Genomic DNA, 18,201 nt, shown 5'->3' with positions numbered 1-18,201 from the left:
TATTTCCCCATCTGCTTGTGGACTTGACATACTGCAGTCAGCGAAATGTTGCAGCAGAGTTCCAAAAAGTGCAGCTTTCTCCCAATTCCACTCACATCTACTGAGACCAGGATTGGGCATGAGTCAGGTATCATTGGTCTCCAGTGAACTAAGTCTTTTATCACAATCATCAGATCTAGTGATGATACTTTATTATCTTGATTTAGCTCCTATTTACACATTAATTGAGGGTTTATATTCATTTGTTTTTAAGTATTGTGTGCTGCCATTAGGGTTCATCTGAGGGGTGGAGAAAGGCTGCCTATTAAATACAATTATTATTACTAGTGCCACCTCATTTCCAATTCCCTTCTGAACTTACTTGCTTGCTCCCAGCTAGAGAGTTACTTTAGATTTAAGCAGCAGGCAGTACCTGGCCTAACTGTGTCCTGTTGACCCTGAGAGAGATGGCTCCTGAATATTAGAAAATCATGGATATCTTAAGTAGGGTCAAAACATTTTCTTCACTCCCTTCATTCTAAGTTCTCTTTATCTCCCTATTGTAATCCCCTGCTCTTTCCCTTCCCATTCAGCAGACCTGCTATGCTAAAAAGGAGAAGAAGAAAAGCTGTAGCATGCTTGATTGCAGCATATCCCAGCCCTCATCCAAGTCCGTCCTACTTCCCTTGTTCATCCATGGTCAAGAACTTGAGCCTTGCACTGCCTTCACCTGTCAGAAGGGCAAGTGTACTGAGGGTAATTCCAAAGCATAGTCTTCTGCTCCACATCATTTTCTTATTACCGTATATACTCGTTCATAAGCCAAATTTTTTTTTAGTAAAAAAGGGAAGCACCAGAGAAGGGGGTCGGCTTATGAATGGGTATAGAGAGGGAGAGGTGGGACACAGCCCCTTCCCCCAACAGAGGGAGCAAAAAGAGACAGCACAGCCAGAAGGGAAGAGGCCGGGCCAGAGTCTCTCCGCTTCCGGCCAGGCTGCTCTCCCCCCAGTCTCCGAAGCAGCTGCAGCTCCGGGGCTGGCAAGCTGCAGCCGTGCCACTCGGCCCCGCCCCCCAGAGCAGGCTGTGGCCGCACCGCCTGGCCCACCGGAGCACTCTGCAGCCGTGCCGCCTGGCCCAGCCTGCTGGAACATGCTGCAGCTGCCCGGTCTGGCCCGCCAGAGCAGGCTGCGGCTGCGCTGCCGAGCCTGCCAGAGCAGCTCCGGCCAGGCCAGCTCCTCCCCTGGCCCTCCCCAGATAAGGTGGGAAGGGATGTGAAGGGGAGAGTTTGGGGGTCCCAGGCTAGGGGTGGGGTCATGTGGGGGGCTTCTCCTCCCCCCCAAAATTCCCCCACCAGTTGCTGGCACACCCCCCAGGGTAAGCAACTGGCACGCTGGGACACTTTGTTTACTTAGGTTTATCTCTGTGCCTGCAGACGCTCGAAGTAAACAAACCATTTCGGCCTGCCAGCGGCTTATCCTGATGGCCCGGGAGCCAAAGTTTGCTGACTCCTGAATTACAGGGTCTGCTTATGAAAGGGTCATAAAATTTTTCCATTTTTACTTATACTTTACTTATCTTGGGGGGGTTGGCTTATAAACGAACTGGCTTATGATCGAGTATATACGGTAATTCTTCTTATTATTTCTACAGAGTCCAAATGTGCTCCATGCATTACAGGGAAAGAAAAGATGAGATTCCTCCCAAAGATGTTACTTGCCTAAATAACACAAGTAAGGCAGCAAGACAATAGGAGAAGGGGTAAGAGAAAGGAGAACATGAGATTATACAGTAAGAATACATGGTTACTTTGCTTCCCTCTGTATGTGTAACTCATGCTTACATGGTGTGGCTCTCTGATGGCCCTCTAGTTTTACTCCACATGTACAGATTTAAGAGTCTGCTACAACAGTATTGTGAAATTTAGGTCAGGTAGTAGACATTCATGCTTGTAGATTTAGAGGTGCTGGATTCAATCCTTGCTGGAGGTAACCCATCAAAAGGCATTGTATTATATATACTTTGGCATTTTATATATATATATATATATATATATATATATATATATATATACATATACATATACACACACATACACATACATACACACACACACACACACACACACATACATATATACACACCCCCATTATATATTTATTACTTACAAAAGCTATGTTGAAAGAACATTAAGGTTGCAAAGTCTATCACTCAAAAGTTAAGAGAGGTCAGAATTAAAGTTGCCCAAGCAACTTTAATTCAGCCCTCTTGTGCTTTATGATACAGTCTTTAATTACATGATCACATACTACTTTTCCCACAAGACCCCTGCACCATTCAGTGCATTGGGTGGATGACGCTCACTGGATGGGTAGATATTTAATACTTTTTTTACCCTCATCATTCAGTTTGTGGCTCCATCACTTATACAACACATATCATCCAACCCCTCCACTAAATGAGACATTTTGCGAGTGGGTTTCATGATTAGCTGACAGCAGAGGAATGTTGTGACTCAGGAATCCTGGGTTCAATTCAAGATTCTGGAGAGGAGTGTGCTCTAGTCCTTACAGAGTCCTGCCCCTAGCCTGATTCCATCTGCCCTGTCCTCTGCTGTCCCTGTCCTCCCTGCTTCTCTCCACCTCTGCTACCGTCCTGTAACACACACCTGCCCTTGTCACGCCTGTCCCAGCCTGAACACCATGCCTGACGCCGTTCCTGCCTTTTGCTCCTTACATTTCAACATTCTAGTCCAGCCGATTCCTCCTCCTTATCGACACTACCTGGATGCTAGCAGGGAAAGCACTGGAAGCACAGGAAAAAAGTCTCTGTTACCAGACCAACCACCTCCAGATGTCAGAAAAAGCCATTTCAGAAAAAGGCCAGATGAGTTTCAGGCTGGAACATGCTCAGTGAGCTCTGTGGGTGGTGGAACATGCTCAGTGTGTATAGTATAGGCTTTGTGAGCATGATGCACAAGGACTCTTTGGAGAATTTACCTCTACTGAGCATGTGCAAACAGTGATTTTCAGAAGTTTATATTGCAGCCAAATTTGGGTGGATTTTCACCAGGGCCACCCAGAGGATTCAGGAGGCCTGGGGTCTTCGGCAGCGGGGGACCCCCACCGCCGAATTGCCGCTGAATAAGGGGGGAGGGATAGCTCAGTGGTTTGAGCATTGGCCTGCTAAACCCAGGGTTGTGAGTTCAATCCTTGAGGGGACCACTTGGGGATCTGGGGCAAAATCAGTACTTGGTCCTGCTAGTGAAGGCAGGGGGCTGGACTCAATGACCTTTCAAGGTCCCTTCCAGTTCTAGGAGATGGGATATCTCCATTAATTAAGACCTGGCACTTCGGCGGCGCATCCCAGGGCGGGAGGACCCCCACCCACCCGCCGCGGGTCTTCAGGGCACTTCGGCGGTGGGTCCCGGGGCGGAAGGACCCCCCCCCCCCCGCTACCGAATTGCAGCCGAAGACCCAGAGCGGAAGAAGCTCCGGTGGCCCGGGCCCCGCGAGAGTTTTCTGGGGCCCCCAGAGTGAGTGAAGGATCCCACTCCAGGGGGGGCCTGGGGCAAATTGCCCCACTTGCCCCCCCATCTGATTTTCACAGGGATAGCCAAAGGCACCTCCCTGACCACAGGGTGATCCTCCTGCCAAGTATCAAAACAAGGACGCACTAGAGATTCTCAATGACAGTTGTAAGAATTTTTTAACTGGCAAATGAACCTCTTTCCTGACTTTGTTCACAGAAAAGCCCAATCCATTTTTGCTGAAACTTTCAAAAAAGATTGAGCCCGAGGCAAATACCTGGCATAGAAAATTTCAGTCCCAACACAATAAAGTTTGTCAAAATTATAAGTACTTGTAAACAGGATCTTATAATGGAAAATGTTAAGCAACCTTACCTATAGTTGTAGCTATACAGACATGTTACCATCTTCCATCAATCCAAGTGATATAATCACAATCAGAAAGCTACCATTTACCAATAGTTATTACAGAGTGGCATCTGACATACCACAGTTTCCCCCTATATATAGAACAGGATATTACTGAAGTGTCTCAATTGCCACTCTGTGGTAAGCATTAGCAAACAGTGCTTTTTTTTAAGTGATGAGTACTTCAAGCATTCTGATTTGCAGCTCTGTGTGCGTGGAATGATTTTCCCTCTTTCATTTCATGTCTGTGTTTTCAACCTTACTAATTAATACATGGTAAAAGATGTACAGTGATTGCTTTTATCCTCCTAGGAAGTAAAGAATTGATGTAAAGTAGCCTCAGGATTGTACAGGTGGGCATTAGGATTTGTTTTGTAAATCATGAGTCCACGCACATAGCAGGGTGGACTTTGCAGGGCAACATGATAAACTGCTATTGTAGCTGCCCTCAGTTAAAGCACATTTCTATAGGGTACAACGGCACTGAGTGAATGAATCTGACAGCTATGTGCTGAGTACACTGCTTTCCAGTGATCTTTGTAAGCATCAGCCTTCAGCCTCATCACTCTGTATTGGTTTATGCTATATCGAAGCATAAATCCCTACACTATATAGTTGGAAAAAATGTTGGCTTCAATTAAAGAAGCCACTTTTTAATATATATTTTAGACAATGAGCTCTTTAAAACAAATTGAAATTTCAAAGAGAACTGAGGATACTGTGGTTGTGATATTTGCAACTATCACTTGCTTTATATTTGAGGAATAAAGAGGGCACTGAAAATGCTACTTACTGGTAACATATAAAATAAAATATTTGCAGATGAAACTAATCACAGAAGTAAAGGTTCCATATTTCTGCCTTACAAAGAGATAAAAAAAGCCATCCTGTTGGCAGAACAGCCAAGAGCATGGCAGAAACCAACTGTATCTATAAGGTTTAGGGCCCTTAGCAACTTTCATGAATAGTGTAAATCTGTCAGATATTTTGGTAAAGTACAGTGTTTTTCTGTCCAAACCTGCAGGATGGTTTCTGGGAAGAGACATTGCCTTGCATAGAATGGGAGACTGAAAATTAGGATTCCTAGATTCTATTCCAGTCACTCTTTGGTGTTAGGCAAATTACTTTAGCTCTTTGTACCTCAGTTTCCTCATCTTAAAATGGGGAAATCTTAAAATCTCTAGCTCAGGCCTTGTCTACACTACGAGAGTAGTTCGATTTTACTTGCATCGAATTTTTGTAATCGATATTGCAAAGTCGAACGTGTGTGTCCACACTAAGGACAGTAATTCGACTTTGTGCGTCCACACTAACGGTGATAGCGTCGACATTCGAAGCGGTGCACTGTGGTCAGCTATCCCACAGTTCCCGCAGTCCCCTCTGCCCATTGGAATTCTGGGTGTAGCCGGCAATGCCTTCTGGGTAACAAAATGAGTCGAGGGTGCTTTTGGGAAACTGTCGTCATCCGTCCATCACTCCCGCCCTCCCTCCCTGAAAGCGCCGGCGGGAAAACAGTTCGCGCGCTTTTCCAGTCATTGACAGCGCGGACGCCACTGTACTCCGAGCATGGAGCCCGCTGCGACCATCGCTGCAGTTGTGGCCGCTCTCAACGTCTCGCAGCTTATCATAAAGGTTTCCCTGAGGCAGATGCAGAAAAGTCAGGCGAGGAGGCTACGGCACCGCGGTGATGTCCTGAAGTCTGAGAGTAGCACAGACCTGTCAGAAAGCAGGCGACCCAGCGCCGAGGACATCACAGTGGCAATGGGTCATGTTGATGCCGTGGAACGGCGATTCTGGGCACGGGAAACAAGCACTGAGTGGTGGGACCGCATAGTGCTGCAGGTCTGGGATGAATCCCAGTGGCTGCGAAACTTTCGCATGCGGAAGGGAACTTTCCTGGAACTTTGTGAGTTGCTGTCCCCTGCCCTGAAGCGCAGTGACACCCGGTTGCGAGCTGCACTGAGTGTACAGAAGCGAGTGGCCATAGCCCTGTGGAAGCTTGCAACGCCAGACAGCTACCGGTCAGTCGCGAACCAGTTTGGGGTGGGCAAATCTACCGTGGGGGTTGTTGTGATGCAAGTAGCGAAGGCAATCGTTGATGTACTGCTGCCAAAGGTAGTGACCCTGGGAAACGTGGAGGCGATCATAGATGGCTTCGCAGCGATGGGATTCCCAAACTGCGGTGGGGCCATAGATGGAACTCACATCCCTATCCTGGCACCGGACCACCAGGCCACCCAGTACATTAACCGAAAGGGATACTTTTCCATGGTGCTGCAAGCACTGGTGGACCACAGGGGACGTTTTACCAACATCTACGTGGGATGGCCGGGCAAGGTTCATGACGCTCGTGTTTTCAGGAACTCTGGTCTGTTTAGACGGCTGCAACAAGGTATTTACTTCCCGGACCACAAAATAACTGTTGGGGATGTGGAGATGCCTATAGTCATCCTCGGGGACCCAGCCTACCCGCTAATGCCCTGGCTCATGAAGCCCTATACTGGCGCCCTGGACACTGAAAAAGAACTCTTCAACTACCGGCTGAGCAAGTGCAGAATGGTGGTGGAGTGTGCTTTTGGCCGTCTCAAGGGGAGACGGAGAAGCTTACTGACTCGCTGTGATCTCAGCGAAACCAATATCCCCATTGTTATAGCAGCTTGCTGTGTGCTCCACAATCTCTGTGAGAGCAAGGGGGAGACCTTTATGGCGGGGTGGGAGGTTGAGGAAAATAGCCTGGCTGGTGATTACTCACAGCCAGACAGCCGGGCGATTAGAAGAGACCAGCGGGAAGCGCTGTGCATCCGGGAGGCTTTGAAAGCAAAGTTCCTGAGTGAGCAGGGTAACCTGTGACTTTATAGTTTGTGTACTGAGAAGCTAAACCTGCCCCCGTTTCTTTACCCAGGTAATGTTGACTATCCTATCCAGTTACATACCCCCTTCACCCCCCCTCCAACACACGTGTCGAAATAAAAATAGTTCTACTTTGTTAAAGCACACCGTTTTCTTTAATACTGTTTTCACGGGAATTTTTTAAAACTGGGACGCAGACGGTGGTGCGGGGCGGGTGTAGTGTTGTGACGCGAATGCAGCTTCTAAACTCAAGGATTGACAGGCTCCGCTGCGGTGGGATGCTTGTTTCAACGGAGCCTGTCAACCCTCCTGATCGGGACTGTGTGTATGGGGGGTCTATTTGACTTTGTGGCAGGGGGAGGACGGTTACAGATCCCATGCTGTGTGGCTCTGTGATCCTGCCTAAGGACCAGCGCTTAAGATCTGTAACTGCCCTCCCCCGCCACAAAGTCACAGAGCAACCCACCCCCCCCCAACATTACATCAAAACAACCTCCCAGACTAACCGGGGCAACTAGTCACTGCATCACTGCACTGTGTATGTGCCCTGCTGCTGTGCCTGCCCCCGACTATGTACCCTGCCAAAGGAGACTGTCCTGTCCAATTACCAACCCCCTTTCCCCTCCTCCTCCAAAAGAACATGATTGAAACAGTAGTTAACAGAAACAAATTTTTTATTATCAACTACACATGGCATTGGGAGGTGAAACTTGGACGGGGGCTTGTGTCAGGCGGGAAGGAAAGAACTTTTCAAATTTTGGGAAATGAGAGCCTTCTGCTACCAGAGCTCTCTGCAGGGGTGGAGTGAGACTTAGCAGGGACTCTGCCGCCTCTCCTTCTTTGCACTTTGGGTGAGGTGGGTATGGGACTTGGTGGCGGGGGAGGGCGGTTAGAGATGGACTGCAGCGGGGCTCTGTCCTCCTGCCTCCGTTCCTGCAGAACATCCACAAGGCGCCGGAGCGTGTCCGTTTGCTCCCTCAGTAGTCCAAGCAGCGTTTGAGTCGCCTGCTGGTCTTCCTGCCGCCACCTCTCCTCCCGATCCATGTTGGCTTGGTGCATTCGGGTCAAGTTCTCCCGCCACTGGGTCTGCTGTGCTGCCTGGGCTTGGGAAGAGGCCATAAGCTCAGAGAACATGTCCTCCCGTGTCCTCTTCTTCCTACGCCTAATCCGCGCTAGCCTCTGGGAGTGTGATTCCAGGCTAGGTTGTGAGACAGTCGCAGACGGGGCTGTGGAAATGGGAAAAAGGGAGTGAATTCCTCTGAAAGATAAATGTAGTTGTGAACAAAGAACATAGTCTTTCTCTGTGAACAAGACCATGCACAGCACCTTTCACATGCGCACTCAGCACAAGGTCGAATTCTCGGCCTTCGCATTCAGTGCCTGGGGTCTTGAACAGCACATTTGAGAAGCGAGGCAGCACAACGGAATTTCTGTTGCAGGCAGACATGGTAAGCCGTACACTTGTGGCAGTTTAAAACTTTTATATTACCACTGGCCTCATTTCACATTTAAAGCAATGTCAGTCCCTGCTGCCAGCAATCCGGCAAGCGGGAACTCTGCCCCTGTCCCACCCCCTCGCGGCTGTCCCCGGGAACGATCCCTTTCGGCTGCCCCTCTCCCGCCTCCACCGCGTGGCTGCAAACCAGCGGTTACAGTTCTGTAAAGGAACGGGAAAGCAGTCCCAACACTAACATTCCCCTACCTAATTAAAAGCAGGTCACCATGGCCGACATCACCCTGATGAGGATCTCTGAGAGCGACAAAGAGAGAATGCTCCGGGAAAGCCTCCAAAGACCAGGGCCGTATGCCACCCTGCTGTGCAGAGCAATGATCCCCGAGTACTTGATAATCTCGTGGCGCGGCAACGTGTCGTACTTCGGAGGACCCAATAAGGCCGCTCTCCCCAAGAACCTCATGCAACGGCTTTCAAGTTACCTCCAGGAGAGCTTCATCGAGATGTCCCAGGAGGATTACTGCTCTATCCCCGGACACATAGACCGCATTTTACTGTAGCTGCAGTAGCAGGGAATAAACAGTAGAGCGGCTTGTGCAGGACAATCACTGAAAACCGGACATTGCTAGATTTCTTTTCAAAACTTGCACTGCCCCTTACTAAACCGTTAAGCGCCTAGGGCACACTAATCATGAACAACCCATTCTTTTAATTGTTAATATTCCTGTTTTGTTAAAAATAAATGTTTAGATGTTTACAACACTTACTGGCTGATCCTTCACCAGATTCTGTGTCCGGGGTAACGGCTGGGGACGCTTCGTAGGGGATCTCTGTAAGGGTGATGAAGAGATCCTGGCTGTCGGGGAAATCAGCATTGTGAGAGCTGCCGACTGCCTCGCCCTCCTCATCTCCTTCCTCATCTTCCCCGTCCCCTAACATGTCCGAGGAACCGGCCGTGGACAGTATCCCATCCTCAGAGTCCACGGTCACTGGTGGGGTAGTGGTGGCGGCAGCACCGAGGATGGAATGCAGTGCCTCGTAGAAACGGGATGTCTGGGGATGGGATCCGGAGCGTCCGTTTGCCTCTTTGGTCTTCTGGTAGCCTTGTCTCAGCTCCTTGATTTTCACGCGGCACTGCGTTGCATCCCGGCTGTATCCTCTCTCTGCCATGTCTTTAGAGATCTTCTTGTAGATCTTTGCATTCCTTCTTTTGGATCGCAGCTCGGAAAGCACGGACTCATCGCCCCACACAGCGATGAGATCCAAGACTTCACGATCAGTCCATGCTGGGGCTCTCTTTCTATTCCCAGACTGCACGGCCATCACTGCTGGAGAGCTCTGCATCGTTGCCAGTGCTGCTGTGCTCGCCACGATGTCCAGACAGGAAATGAGATTCAAACTGGCCAGACAGGAAAAGGAATTCAAATTCAAATTTTCCTGGGGCTTTTCCTGTGTGGCTGGTCAGAGCATCCGAGCTCGCACTGCTGTCCAGAGCGTCAACAGAGTGGTGCACTGTGGGATAGCTCCCGGAGCTATTAGCGTCGATTTCCATCCACACCTAGCCTAATTCGACATGGCCATGTTGAATTTAGTGCTACTCCCCTCGTCGGGGAGGAGTACAGAAGTCGAATTAAAGAGACCTCTATGTCGAACTAAATAGCGTCGCAGTGTGGACGGGTGCAGGGTTAATTCGATGTAACGGTGCTAACTTCGACATAAACGCCTAGTGTAGACCAGGCCTCAGAGAGTTGTTCTGAGGCTTAATTCATCAATGCTTATGAAATACTTTGAGATCCTTAAGTGGAAGGCATTGTAGAAATACAAAGTAGCTTTATTATTAATAATAATGTATTCACATCTCTAAAGTGCTTTAAGAACTATGGATAAAGGTGCTATGGGAGTGCAAAGTATTAATTATTAACAATAATTCTTTCAATTGTGTGTGTTTACTTGACCTTCATTTTATCCATTCATACCAGATCCTAATACAAGATGCATGGAAGGCCTGAACAAATTTGCATTGGCTTATTATTTTGTCTGTCTTGCTCATGGAGGTGGTTGTATGGAAAACCTCTCTAGGAGAACATACCTAATTCTGCAAGCCACAATGTAGGAGATTTTCAGCTCATATGAAAACTCCAGTTCTTTAAGGAAAGTTGCAAACATCAATGTTATCTGAAAGATCAAAAATAGGGGGGAAAAGTTAAAACATAGTTTTAACACTTGTAGCTTCACTCCTTTGGAATGCCCTCACACATAAATGGAAAGTGAGGAAATTAAAGATTAAAGTGGGCATTAGGTCACATAAAAAAAAAAGAGACCAGACTAAACAATAAAGAGGACTGTGGTGGGGTCCAGGCAAGTCTGTTGCTACTGATGGGCATTTTAAATGTATATCAACAAGGTGTCAGTCTAAGTTCTAAAAATTTGGTACAAACTAATTAATTCCATCGTCTAGCTATGACAGGTCTGGTGATGACAGATCTAGAGAACACTTTAATGGCGTGTGATAAATAAGCACAGATATACCAATCAAATTTGTGGCATGTTTCTGGTACAATGATCAACAGGGAAGTTGTTAACAACATTGGCAACTATACTTTTAAGATAAACAGGAAATGTTTACACTTTTTAGTTCTATTTTTTCATGTTGTCTGCAGGTTTCCATGGGGGTTATTTCCATGCATTCTTCAGATTCATTTAAAAATAGCTTCTATCTATTCTGCCTGCAAAGATACCCTATTAATTATAAAATGATGCAGTGTTGTCTTGCTAGCCCTGTCCAGAAATGAGCATAATATATTTTGTGTCCACACCTCATTACAACATGCTAAGAGCCATGTAACAGAACAATATTCAAACACTGCTAACGGGGCAGACCTGACCATGGCTCTCATTGATTGTTATTGTTTGTATTACAGTAGCATCCACCAGGAACAGGACCCCAAAAGGGCGAAAGGGGAAACAGAAATAAAGTGACTTGCCCAAGGTCTCACCTCAAGTCAATGGCCAAGCCAAGAATTGAACCCACATCTCCCACTCTAGTGCCCTATCCACTAGACCAGGGGTTCTCAAACTGGAGGTCGGGACTCCTTAGGGGGGTTAGGTCGTGAGGTTATTATGTGGGGGGTCGCGAGCTGTCAGCCTCCACCACAAAGCTCGCTTTGCCTCCAGTATTTATAATGGTGTTTTTAATTTATAAGGGGGGTCGCACTCAAAGGCTTGCTATGTGAAAGGGGTCACCAGTACAAACTTTTGAGAATCACGGCATTAGACCATGCTTCCGCTCCACTTGTAACAGTTTAGTGCCTTTGACCTTGTTGCAGACCAGCACTGTGGAAATGCTAAGCCAACTTTGAATAAGATTTCATTTAACATAGTTCAATGGTACACAAAACCCACTGGTAGCTTTTCGCTACTAGTAAGACAACACTCCCAGGTTATCTTGCAAAAAGGAGGGTTAGAAATTTTATTACTACTATGCCAGGCCACGGCCTTTTAAAGACTGTCTGATTTACAGAAGGGGTAGCTATTAACAAGAAACTCTAATTTAAAAGAGAAAATAGGGCCCTATGCTTCTCAGGGCATTCAAAAACAAACAAACAAACAACAGAAACACCATTGAACATGAACACCCAGTTATTGACTCAGGCTATGGCAAGTCTACAGGTAGGAAATAGAGAGCAGTAGTAAAGATTCAGCTCCAAATTGGGTGTGTGGAGGAGCAGGAGAGAAGCGGAGCACTAAACCCAGTGAGTTTATCTCTCAGCCTCTACCCAGCAGGCTTGCCTCAGCAACAGTTACAGCTCTGCTGCATGGTGGATATAGAAAAGAGGCATCTGGAAATGCCAACACTAGGCAGACACAGCTCAGCAACTTAAGTAAGCAATTGAACTTGGCTTCCAGGCAAACAGACAGTGTTCTGATAATTTTCTAAAGATCTGCAGATACTCCTAATAATTCAGTATACATTTTAAAATGTGTATTGCACATCCACATTGTGCTCCATGTTGTTTGATGCCTCAGCTCTGCCCTCACTTACCCCTTACATGTGTAATGCACTTCTTTACACCTCATGTTTAAGTTACACATAATAAATGTTCTATACTTATTACCATCCATCTCCTGTAAAGCCCACAGCAGGGTATGTTGAACTTACAAAACAGAACAATGAGCATCCAGCTAAAAGGGCTAAGAGCACATAAAAAGTTACTGTCCCAAGGGAGCAAAATGATTCATGTCATCCTTGTTCCAAAACAAACTGTCCCCGTCCCCCCCCCAAAACCTACAACAACAACAAACTAGAGGCATCAGTTAGAAGTGATTCTAGACAGCTTTAATGTACAGGTTAACCCTGGGCTTAGATTTTTCACATAAACATAAGCTAATAAACTATACAGCTACATGAACACCCTCCTTCTCTACATCAGTCACTTACGCCTTCTTCCGTAGAATATTAACATTGCGTGGCTCTGAAATGAGACAAGTGTGACATCCTTTAAGGAAGCACTAAGATATACTGCCAAACATCAGGCACACACTAGAACATAGATCATTAAAAGAATCCATTAGGGGAACAGCATTCAAATAGGGTAGGGGAAATGCTGTGTGAGCACCGCCAGTAAAGGAACCTGAAAGAACGGGTAATACGAATCCCTATACCAGTTACTGTTAATGACAAACTTCTTCTTTGAAATCCTATTGTGCTCATTGTGCGTACCAAAGCAAACTGTCATTCTCAGCCCTTTCTCAAAACAGAGAAAAAAATTGTTCTCACTTGTTTTCAAACTGGCAGTATTTTAATTTATCATTAACATCTTGTAATTGTGTAAAACAGTAATAAACTGGCAATAAACATGATTGTAGGGATCCATATGTTGGATTGCTCATTATACCCAACTAAATAATACCTAAAATATTTTAAAACGATGATGATCACTTTTCCAGGATTACCCACAAGATCACAGTCCACTTTGTAATACAGATTCAATCACACTGCTTTCTCAAGAGCATTTCACACATAAAAAGGCTTTTATTTGCCTATTCTCTTTTCAAATGATTGTGTTGTTTATAACAGGAGGAACAAGGGGAATATTATTAATGAATTATATTTTTTAAAATTGGGATTGCAGTAACCCTTAAAGGCCACAACCAGGATAGACTCCATAGTACTAGGTATGATATAAATATGACAGCATTTAAAAGAAAAAAAAATCAGATGATACACACATGATCAGCATATTGGGCCAATTACATAGAGATCAGTTGTTGTTTGCCTGAGTAAAGATTAAATAAGAATCAAGTAAGGCTCACAGGAGTTATTCCATTTTCTTGACAGATTCACGAATCCTTTCAAATCCTCTGGGAAAAAAGGATCTGGAAGTAACAAAGGATTGAAAATGTCTTGAGATCGGATAGCAGAGGAAGATTTCTTTATGCCTCTTATACTCTATGCAGAATTGCAGAGAGTGCCTGTCCTATGCTGCCTAACTTTTTTGTTCATTGGTTTGAGCCAACCTACCAAATTACTGTCTGAGGACAGAGGCCATCAGGGACCTGAAATGAAAACCTTAATTCAATGCAAAAGAATTAATTGTTGGCCTGCTTTCTTGTAAACTGATCTCTGATTTAGAGTCAGGCTTCTTCCCTGCCACACCCAACCTGAACTAGAACAAAGGAATAAAGCAGTCACTGGAAGCAAGTACCTTTGTGTTTGGGGGGAGTGGGGAAATATATCCAATCATTCCTGAGCTATAAATATTACAAAACCCCACAGTTCAGAATAGCTCATCTTCTAAGGGCAGGTCTTCACTACAGGGGGGGTCGATTTAAGATACGCAATTCAGCTACGCGAATAGCGTAGCTGAATTCGACGTATCGCAGCCGACTTACCCCGCTGTAGGGACGGCGGCAAAATTGACCTCTGCGGCTTCCCGTCGATGGCGCTTACTCCCACCTCCGCTGGTGGAGTAAGAGCGTCGATTCGGGGATCGATTGTCGCATCCCTATGGGACGCAATAAATCGATCCCCGAGAGGTCGATTTCTACCCGCCGATTCAGGGTAGTGTAGACTTAGCCTAAGATGACCATCCTGTAGCTCTGCAAATCCACTGTTAGATTGCAAATCAGGTGAGGTAAATGAAGGAGAAACAACAATAACCGCAACAGCTATAGATATGAAGTATGCAAATATTTTATCTTGTTTTGAGGCAGCCTCCATCCTACTGAAAAGACTAAACTGAGGATAGGTTGTTGAGGAAATGTCCAGAACACAAGCAGCTGCAGTGCTCAAAGCCAAATGCAACTAATTATCCCTGGCACAACTCAGCATTTCCACGGCACTCCCATCCCATCAGAGACTGAAAGGACGATGGAGCAAAGAGAATCCAATAACTTGGGTTTGCTGTAGTCAAGCAAGTTATTGGGCTCAATGCAGGGGTGACTGGATTAAATTCTCAGGCCTGTATTATATAGGACATCAGACCAGATGATCTAATGGTCTCTTCTGGCCTTAAAATCAATGCATCTATGAGGCCTTCCACACACAATCTAAAAGATTATTTAGAAGATGGAGGACTAGGTAGCTCCAGGCTAGAGTTGGAAGAAAACATTTTGTCTAAAAACCTTTTTCAATGAAAAATACCTTTTCAATAGGCTTAGACATTGTCACGGACATTTTTCAATTTTTTTTTCCAAAATATTTCCAAAACTTTTCTTTCATTTCAATGGGGAAATAACACTTTTTCTTAGTGGAAAAAAGAGGGAAACATTTTTAAAAGATGTTTTCTCTCTCCAAATGAAACTTTTCAAAAGACTTCAAAAATCACCAAAAAACAACATTTTCACAAAAATTTCTGAATAAAATGAAAAACTTTATTTCCTTCAAAATTTCAGTGAAACACCTTTTTTTTCACCAGCTCTCTACTCCAGGCAAGTACCTTGAATGATTACGTAACCCACATTTGTTAGACCAAAAGCTATGCATTAGAGAGATGCTCATCTTTTTTGTAAATCAACTGTGCTTTATTCAATATTAAAGACAGCAGAAAAATGCAAGTGTCTTGTCAAAAACGGCATGTGGCTGCCTTAATTTTTTAAAACAGATTTGACATAACATAGCCTCAAGTAGCCTGGATTCATATGCAAACCAAATGTGGTGTAGATATCCATAATCTAGATATTTTGACTCCTGCCTTTCTCCATCCAGAATATGTAGGATATACATATACACAGACCTGTAAAACTTTGCTTAAGTGGAAGTGACAAAAAACTGTCTTCTACGAACTATTCTGACTTATTTCTCTTCCCTCTGCAATTAACATGGATTTGAAAAGAAAGAAAGCCTAAATTTGTCTCAGAGGCATGAAATGGTTAAGTTGAAGGCATCTCCTCACTGCTTCAGCAGTAAACTTGCAGCCTCTCCCTCCCTATAGCACTTGATTATTTCTACTCAGTTTTTCCATGGTTGAGATGCAGTATTCATCTTTCAGGGAGATCTGTCCTCCTAAGAGATTGGGGAGAAGGATGTTAAACGGCAGACCACTCTGAATCAGATGGTGATGTGCTGGTTAAAAAAGGAAGTCTTTGGGGGAAAAAAGTTTCTAGTCTAAGGTATATCAGGTTTTTTCTGCCTCTTCAAGGATGTCCTTCTTTCTCTCACTCCGCATCGAGATATCTTCACCGATTTCTAATATTATACAACCACACGTTGTAGAATGATGTGCTTTGACTGCTGGTGAGTCATGCAGCTTGGCAAGGACCCAGTGACACCATGTGGTTCTGATTCTCCGTGGCCTAAAGGAAAAAGCTGCTAACTGGAAAAGATTCTTCTGGAGCATAAGATGCTTTATAAAGATTAAAAAATGCATTTACATGCCTCATTGACTCTCAGTCTCTTTTCAAATCTCATCTGAAAACGTATCTTTTTTTGTCTTCAGCTATGCCTCTTAATTTCCGACTCCCTCAGGTATTATTTATTATTTCACCCTGCAGCTGTATTAACTGTAAAGAAATATGAGGTGCAGTTTGAACGAAAGAAGCTATACACAATAAAGTCATACTGTATATATTACTCTAAGACATTATGTTAAAAATCATCATGTAATATGTGCATCAAATTGTACTGTATAGGTTCTTACTTGAAATTGCTTTTAGTCCTTGTGGTCTTGGTCTCTGAAGCTACTGTAGAAGACGTCGGGTTGAAGAGAATTTCTGGAGGTGGTACAAAAGGATGCAGTTAGGCCAGAGTACAATGAGTACTGAACTGAGACTTCAGGTAAGAGTGGTAGTGGGTTGTTTCTGGATTTTACAGTGTGAATACAATCACAGGGCAAGATTCTGCCACACTTGCTCCTATTGAGCAGTAGTTAACTCCCAACTATTCAAGCAGTAAAGTACCACTCAGTGTGACTAAGAGTGGCAGAATCAGGCTCACTGTGGCTATAGCAAACAAATATTAAGGCAAACAAGCACATTTTTATCAGAGGAGAGCTGTGCAGTTTTGCACATGCTCTACATTTTTCCTTGTATCACAATATGTATGCACTGAGTTCTTGTTACATATGAACATTAATTCTAAAATTTATAAGAAAGATATTATTAAAATACTCATAAACATAACTGAACACTATGGGCCAGATTCTGGCACCTTTACAGTACTTTACTCCATGAGTAGCCCTTTGATTTCAAGTCTGTCCGTCTTAGGTAATTATATAAACTCCGTCACTAATATCTGAGTAGCTCACAATCTTTACAACAGCCTTGTGGGGCAGAGTGGTTCTATTATCCCCATTTTACCCAGATGGGGAACAGAGGCATGGAGAGACTAAACATGGTGCCCCAGGCCACACAGAAGACTGGGGCAGAGCAGGAAATCCCAAATCCCAAGCTAGTACCGTAACCATGAGATGATCTGCCCTGTACACTCAAACACCCTCCAAAGTCTATGGGGCTATTCATGAAGTAGGGTATTATTCATCGTGAGTAAAAGTGGCAGAATCTGGCCCTACATGATTATTACTACACAGGGGCCAGATCTTCAGCTGTTATAAATCCACTGACTTCAGTGGAGCTATGTCAGTTTAAACAAGCTGAGGATCTGGGCCATATGTCTATAAAGTATCTATTTCATATGCTTCCCATAGCCCTTGTAACAAAACACTGGGAAATGTATTGTAGGAAACAAATCCGCATTGGGACCAAGTTCAATTAGATTACCCAAGAGTTCTTTCTGTCTTTGTGATGACTACAGTCTCTCATAAATGCAGTAATATATACTAGTAAGTCCTTTTTGCATACCTGTGCATTTCTCTGAAGAACAGACATATTTTGCAATTAACTTTTATTGCCACTATTTCCCATGTTATTCAGTTACATTAGGCATCTTAATTACTTATTTACAATGTGTTAGTGATGCCATGCCGTGTACCCAGCTTACTCGAGGACTGATGGCAGCTGGGCTTTCTTATACATTTGTTTTCTTTTCAGCATCTGTCTTCAGTGGGCCTGTCCTACAAGACCCTTGTTCAGCAAAGTTTTTAAGCATCTGGGTAACTTTAAGCACCTTAATTGCGGCCTAAATGAGGCTGTAATATTTGGTCGCTTTCTGCGTTATCACTCTTTCTGTATTTTCCTGCCAAAGGTTTTCTCCTCTTGGAAGCAGAGGAAACAGTATGTGGTCTTTCATTCACCCCGCTGGTGTGGATATACTAACAGCAGATGTGGAAACAGCAGCAAGTCACCCAGCAGCAATATTAGCATCAGCAGAGAAAGATGCTGACATGGCTCTAGTAACAGCAAGAGGTTGAGAGAGAATCGCCACAAGGAATCCTTATTTATGGGACAATGTTTATAAAGCGAACAGATTCTGGTGCCATCATGCCTTGGGACCATAATTTAACAGGACTGAACACTTGTTCATCTTACCCATCTGGAGTTACACCTGTACTTAGGACTTCCCCTGTGTTACTTAATACACTGTACCCTT

The 18,201-nt window shown here is 44.8% G+C and overlaps 2 protein-coding genes and 1 long non-coding RNA gene across 3 annotated transcripts in view; 1 reads left to right on the top strand and 2 right to left on the bottom strand.

Moving 5' to 3' along the window:
• The first annotated feature begins 977 nt into the window (after positions 1-977).
• LOC135972398 (uncharacterized) lies at positions 978-16,554 on the top strand. The gene is made up of 3 exons (XR_010588835.1): positions 978-1,238; positions 1,630-1,737; positions 13,555-16,554. It is a non-coding gene; the product is annotated as an uncharacterized LOC135972398 (long non-coding RNA).
• LOC135984328 (uncharacterized) lies at positions 7,440-9,919 on the bottom strand. The gene is made up of 2 exons (XM_065599259.1): positions 8,984-9,919; positions 7,440-7,989 (listed from the first exon to the last, which is right to left on the bottom strand). Exons 1-2 carry the CDS (start codon positions 9,558-9,560, stop codon positions 7,514-7,516), a joined length of 1,053 nt encoding a protein of 350 aa, XP_065455331.1. The 5' UTR covers positions 9,561-9,919; the 3' UTR covers positions 7,440-7,513.
• COMMD10 (COMM domain containing 10) overlaps positions 16,355-18,201 on the bottom strand; it is a 231,110-nt gene continuing 229,263 nt past the window's right edge. Inside the window, exon 7 of the mRNA XM_065550350.1 lies at positions 16,355-16,427. Coding sequence (XP_065406422.1) covers positions 16,367-16,427 — 61 coding nt within the window. The 3' untranslated portion in view covers positions 16,355-16,366. The remainder of the gene's footprint in view (positions 16,428-18,201) is intronic.

This window comes from Chrysemys picta, chromosome 6 (assembly GCF_011386835.1).
Source record: "Chrysemys picta bellii isolate R12L10 chromosome 6, ASM1138683v2, whole genome shotgun sequence".
NCBI classification, from domain to species: Eukaryota; Metazoa; Chordata; order Testudines; family Emydidae; genus Chrysemys; species Chrysemys picta.
Note: the sequence above shows the minus strand (reverse complement) of the source record. Positions and strands in the feature narration are given on the sequence as shown.

What these genes read in the sequence shown, in the direction of transcription:
- LOC135984328 (XM_065599259.1), bottom strand. Translation starts at nt 9,560, where the DNA reads ATGCAGAGCTCTCCAGCAGTGATGGCCGTGCAGTCTGGGAATAGAAAG. An exon ending in ATCTGGTGAAGGATCAGCCA is followed by an intron (nt 7,990 to 8,983) that starts GTAAGTGTTGTA and finishes CCATTTCCACAG; the next exon opens with CCCCGTCTGCGACTGTCTCA.